Genomic DNA, 6,000 nt, shown 5'->3' with positions numbered 1-6,000 from the left:
CATATTGATATAGAGGTGTATTTGTACATTTATCAAGTGCTTCACAGATTGCAGTAATCTACCATAAAAGCCCCAGCTAGTGTGAATTAATGAGGTTCACACAACCTCACATACCAGGTTTTCCAGCTTTCAGCATTTGTTTGGTTGATGTTTTAAAAAAACAAAAACAAAAGAAAAACACTTATATTCATCAACAAGTGCCTTAAATATCTGTCACTTATATAAATCCAACTTTCACAAATACTTTGTCAGCCATCTGTCTCATGTGTGTCTTGCATAAAGTTTTTCTTTACGATTAAAGTAGTGCAAGAGTACTTCAGCCAGATAACATCCTACAGCAAATATACTTTTTATTTAGGATGTGCTTGAACCACAGCCCTAGATCCAAACACACTTCATCTTTGGGACAGCTGGGATCCAGATCTAACTTTTGCAGCTGCGCTTACTGGGATGACATGCAAAAGGGCAAGTAGTAAAACTTCAGTTTTCTAAGCTCATAAATGGACCACTTGTGATGTGAAATACGCTGAAGCTGGTGGAGTGTAAGTACACTGGAGACTTGGCCTGTAACAAACAAAACTTCCATTCACATGTATAGTGAAAATAGTCTTAAGGACAAGACAATGAGGGGGGCACTTTTCCTAGCAGCCCGCGTATCCAAGTAATGATACTTTGCAATGTATCAGAATTTATTAGCAGGTGTTAAGGAGGCACAGACATCAGTGGCTACAATTCAGTTTGAATCTGCTCTACTGAGTTGTCGGGCAGCACTTACCACCGCAGCACATTGTGCTGCGGCTGTGGCAGCAGAGCCAATTTTAACAATGGATGAGTAAGTGCTGCAGTACAGTTTTCTGCATCTTGTTTTATTTCATTATTTTCCTCCAGCTTCTCCAACCACTGATTTGAATGTTTAAGTTCTCTCATAGAAGTTATCCCAACTTCTAAAGGATTAAACATTGCTGCAGCGATTTTTTTCTATACAGACCTTTTCAATACCTAGTCTCCATCAACATGCATTTCCTCTCGCATCAGGATGAAATCAGTAAGTACCCAGCCACTTATTTTCCTCACTCACTAGCTTTGAGATCTATAGCACAAGAGTGCTTAGTAAATGCAAATTATTTTTATTCTGACCTTTTAAAGATGGTTGAAGGGGAAACAGATGAAAAGTCATAAACATCCTTTTATGTTCCTAGAACTAAGAGTGGTTAAGACATTCTCTGCCATTCAAGTTTATGCTTGCTCATTTCTTCCTTGTTCTACTGTCTCCTGGGCCCTCGTGAACTGAGAAGTTTTAATCAGTGAGAAATGAAGCAACAAGCCAAGCTGCTTCATCTGCCATCATGCAAGGCAGAGCAAAAGCACTGGGATCATTGCAGAGAAACAAGCGAGAATGGGTATTTTGTCAACTGACAGATGGCTCGGTCTTCTCCCCACTTCTATTTCTCACTGCCACATGTATTCCGCATCTATGCAATGGTGGCAGAACTGTTGCTGTCTCAGGTTTTCCCACTGTTCCTCTTCCCTATTTTTCCAATTGCCACAGTGTGTCGCACATAGTATACATGGACAGATTATAAACTGGTGTTCAACACAAAATGCCTGTACTTCAGGCCCCTTACAACAATGCTGGAAGCCAGATAGTCTCCCTACTTCCATCTCTGACAGGCAATACACAAGAGCTGCAAAATGAAAATCCCCCTTCAGTACTTGGAACCAATCTTGCCACCCTCTTCTGCCACTACAGTTAATTGTTAATGACCCTTGTATGAGATTGTGTCATGGAATCAAATTTTACTAGAACAAAGATGAAAAGTTAACGGGTTATGGACAAACACACTGGAAACCTTCGTTTTTTGGAGAGAATTTTCACTCTAATCAGACTTTTCATGCTGCATTTCATTGTGCTCAATCTTAGCTTTCATTCTGCTGCATTGTCAAGGTAATTTCAGTCTACCAATTCCCAGTAGCTACATTCTCAAGGCTTAAATGCAGCCACAAACCACCAGAGATGAGCCCTGGTGCCCCCATCTCTCCTCAGGGCTAAAGCCCCAAGACGCAGTGCCCTGCAGCTGAAGCCCTGAATGGATGGATGTGTGCGCACGCTGGGAAATCATCTCAGAATTTAAGCCCTGTACATTCAGCTGCATTTTGCTAAGCAACTTGTTTCAATGGTACCAACAGAAAAAGCATATTAAGGTGGTGGTAGTTGAGCTGGGAAACCTGACAAACTTATGTTTGGAGAAAACTAAGAGTGATAAAGACAGCAACTCCTTTTTCAAACTGGTGGATCAAAGCATGAAGAAACCCTTACAGTGGGAACCATGCTTTGACTACCACCCAATATGTAACTTTCACTATTTAAACATTCATGTTATGAAAGGCTGGAGATACTACAGTAAAATAAATTACCATACCATTAATTTAAGCACTAATTAGTCAGTTACTTATAACACTCATGTTTTAGATGATTCACTAGTCACAATTTTAGGGACAGACAATACATGCCTACGATTCTGTGTCATACTTATGATTTGCTAATACAGCAGCTACAAAATACTTCAGTATCTTTGACTGTCTACAAAACCAGCAATAAAACCCTTGTCTGAGACGAGCATGCACACTTCGAATGAAAATTAGCTTGAGTGGATAAATGCTCAGTGGGATTTTCATTTACTCTTTTCAAATGTCCTAGCAAAGTCAGCTATAGAATAAACTGTCTAGTGTCTATTGAGACACTTCCTTTGTATTCTAGAATACTCACTCTCCTTTATACCCTAGTATCCATGTTAAAGTCTTTAAAATCATCTGTACTCAGTGTCCCATTTTTTGCCCTCTTAAATTAGACTAATAAAAAAATTTCTCAAATTGACCACACAGGCCTGTCTGTGCAGGTTCTTTAACAGACAGGGAAATTATTTGTACTCATCAAGAACACTATGCCTTTTCAACACAAATTGTATTTGCATACAGTTTTCCATTGTTACCAACACCAGTGCAGTTTCACTTGTGTTATTACACCGGATCCTCACTAGAACGCGGGATTTGGGATGCATGCACGGTATTGCATTAACATGGGGACCGCATTAAAATGAATCGCAATTAAAGTAATTAAATTTGGGATCCATGGCCACAACCGCGTTATAGATGAATTCGCGCTATATAGATGCGTGTTCTAGCAAGGGCCCGGTGTACTAGCTTCAGCAAGCCATTCACATTCACTAGCTATTTCACAACACTATTGCTTCTACCTGCTCTGATCAGGGTTAGAAGACACCATTAAACTTGCTCGCAGCTAAGTGAAGCTCTTCCCTCCACCCCCATTGCTACTATTGGAAAAGCTCTATGTATTGTCACAAGAAGGAATTTATTTTGTCAGCCAACTATGGAGTAGACATTGCCCTAGCAAACAGGTAGATTGCTTTTCTTCTGTACCTAGCACCCACAGCTCCTGTTTACTTTACTGCTAGACCACTGAGAATTAGGTCTTGGTGGCTGGAGGTATCTGAGTGGGCAAGATGGAGGTGCACATGTGGAGCTTGTGGAAATGGCTTAAACCAGATAAGAAACAGGTATGATCTGATTCTAGCAGCTAGGTTCGGTAGACTGAGTCTGGGGAGGTGTGAACTGGCAATGAAGAACGAACAAACGTAAATGAAGAACGAACAAAAACATGGGACCTGAGACTCGTGGCAGAAAAGAATTGAACCAACAGTTACGATGTGGGTAGGCAGGCAGTATTAGTCCAGAAAGCACAGTAACAGACCAGCACCTGACTGTTTATTGGAATGGGGAATAGATATAATGGGGAAGTGAATTAGAAGCTGTGGTCAAGTACCGTCGGTATCTCAGTCAAATTAATTTACCAGTGGAGATGCTTCTAAAGTGTCTTAAAAGATTAAACAAAACCCCACAGACACAAATTTCTCACTTTACACAAAGGATGTACATTTTCCCTCCAGTTCGTACCTCTTTTGTACACAAAATTGTAATTTTATTAAGCATATCCACTTCGGGGGTGGGCGGGAGGGAAGAGGGAGAGAGAAATCCTTAAGAAAGAATTAGGGAAGCAGATTCTAAATTCATTTTACGCACATTTGAGTTACAGATGAATGGGCTGGCATTTCTTAAATCTGGTGAGATAAAGACAGGCAGATGAGTCTTCTTCTGAAGGATCCCTTCAGCTATCCACACACACTGGAATTTTAACAGTACAATACAGATAAGCACTATGCTACTGAAAAAGTAAATCCGCAATCAAAGTCATAAATGCAACAGTTGTTCCAGAAATGTGTATCTTTTCTGCCTACCTATTTCTCACCAGCTCTCACCACATACAAAAAAAGAGTATTACTTGGCTCTGTACCTACTTCTTTAGACACTGTTAAAAGACAACAGGATACGTACTTGTCCTATAATCAACAAGCGCTAAGCTTGCAGACTTTTCAAAATTTTAAGTTATCTAACACCAATTTATTCTGTATAAAAATTCACAGCAGGGGAAGTGATCACACATAATGTTCTCTAGGATTAATGTAGATTCTTCCAGTTCCTGGGTTTTGATGGTATTTGCTGCTCCAATCTTTGTAACTTATCTGCTTGTGAACTGGGTACATCTGCTGAAGGTTTTCTTGGCCCAATGGATTTTCATCTTCGTAATTAAGTTGCCTGCCATTTACTGCTTTCTAAAAATACAAACAATTCCGCACATTAAAAGCATCAGCAATTTCATTCTTCAAATACTGCTTCCACAACACATCATGTGAAGACTGTAATTACTACCATCAGCACCCACCTTTTATTCTGCCATAAGCCCCTTATAATAGTTTAATGTATGTTCCTGAGTCATTAGTCATTCAATGAAATAACTTACATTACAAAAAGGAGACATGGAAAATATCTACTTCCAAGAACTTAGATACATTACGACTAAAATCAGTTTCCTATTAAATGGAAAACTAACATAAGAGACGATGAAAAAGCACACACATTAAGCCAACTACAAAATGACATGAATATAAGTATTGGCTTTGGTCTTTTATTTCCCAGCCATTAACTTTCAGTTTGTACTGTCTGAAACTCAGATGCCACATGGACAGAAATTCTACTTGTCGAATTATTACTGAATAGAATGGACAAGTAATCTGGAGCTCTTGTGTCAAAAGTTTAGCTAAAAATCCACTGTAAGAATCAAGATCAGTCAACCGATTCTTTAATCCAGGTTCAGGGCTCCAGCCAACACATACAGTCGTATTACTTACTATGTTCTGCAAATTTCCAGCTTCTCTCTCCCTGTATTGGCTTTGCAAAGGGAAGCGTTCTCTCTGCAGGGAAGAAAAGTTATAGTGAAAGTTTACATTGCAATATTGGAGAAAGGTTTGACACGTGCTTTGTTCAAGGCAATAAAATGAGAGGAAGCGTTCTGCCTTGACAAGTGTCTGAACTGCGCATCTTTCGGGAGGAAAAGGAGGTTGACGAGGCTTGTTCAAACGGAGTAGTTCAAGTGTACTATGACGCACTCCACCCATGTACTTATTTTCTACACCAATACTGACTTGGACTCTTAATACATTCCATGGGTGGCGTCCCTGAGCCCACTTCTCCACTGATGCTCTAAAAACTCCCACATCCCAATCTGGTGCTTCTGAAATTTTTATTTAGTGTACACTACACAAAACAATTTACTTTGTGACTGTGTTTACTAGCCTAACAAAGCAACATTGTTATGGTACCTAACAGTGATCTGTACACTAAAACCCCAATATTGAACAGTTTTTCAATTACTCAAGATGCTTTTATTGCACTTAGAGTATTTTCCATGGTCAACATCTCCCAGAAGACTATTTTAGTTTTACACATATTTTTTGCATGTGTGCTGGTTTTTATTCACAAGTTTGTCACAAGTAAGGCACATGCTCAGTTAGTGAATTCGGATTGCTGACTGCATTCCAATGACCAAGCAGTCTCATTAGGTAATTAAATCAATTTGCACAACAC

General features: G+C 39.5%; 1 protein-coding gene across 1 annotated transcript in view; it reads right to left on the bottom strand.

Moving 5' to 3' along the window:
* Positions 1-3,761: 3,761 nt before the first annotated feature.
* The window catches only part of NECTIN3 (nectin cell adhesion molecule 3), a 196,960-nt gene continuing 194,721 nt past the window's right edge, over positions 3,762-6,000 (bottom strand). The window contains exons 8-9 of the mRNA XM_045001874.1: positions 5,265-5,327; positions 3,762-4,688 (exon numbers count right to left, since the gene is read on the bottom strand). Coding sequence (XP_044857809.1) covers positions 4,512-4,688; positions 5,265-5,327 — 240 coding nt within the window. The 3' untranslated portion in view covers positions 3,762-4,511. The remainder of the gene's footprint in view (positions 4,689-5,264; positions 5,328-6,000) is intronic.

The sequence above is a fragment of the Mauremys mutica genome, chromosome 1, assembly GCF_020497125.1.
Source record: "Mauremys mutica isolate MM-2020 ecotype Southern chromosome 1, ASM2049712v1, whole genome shotgun sequence".
Taxonomy (NCBI): Eukaryota; Metazoa; Chordata; order Testudines; family Geoemydidae; genus Mauremys; species Mauremys mutica.
Note: the sequence above shows the minus strand (reverse complement) of the source record. Positions and strands in the feature narration are given on the sequence as shown.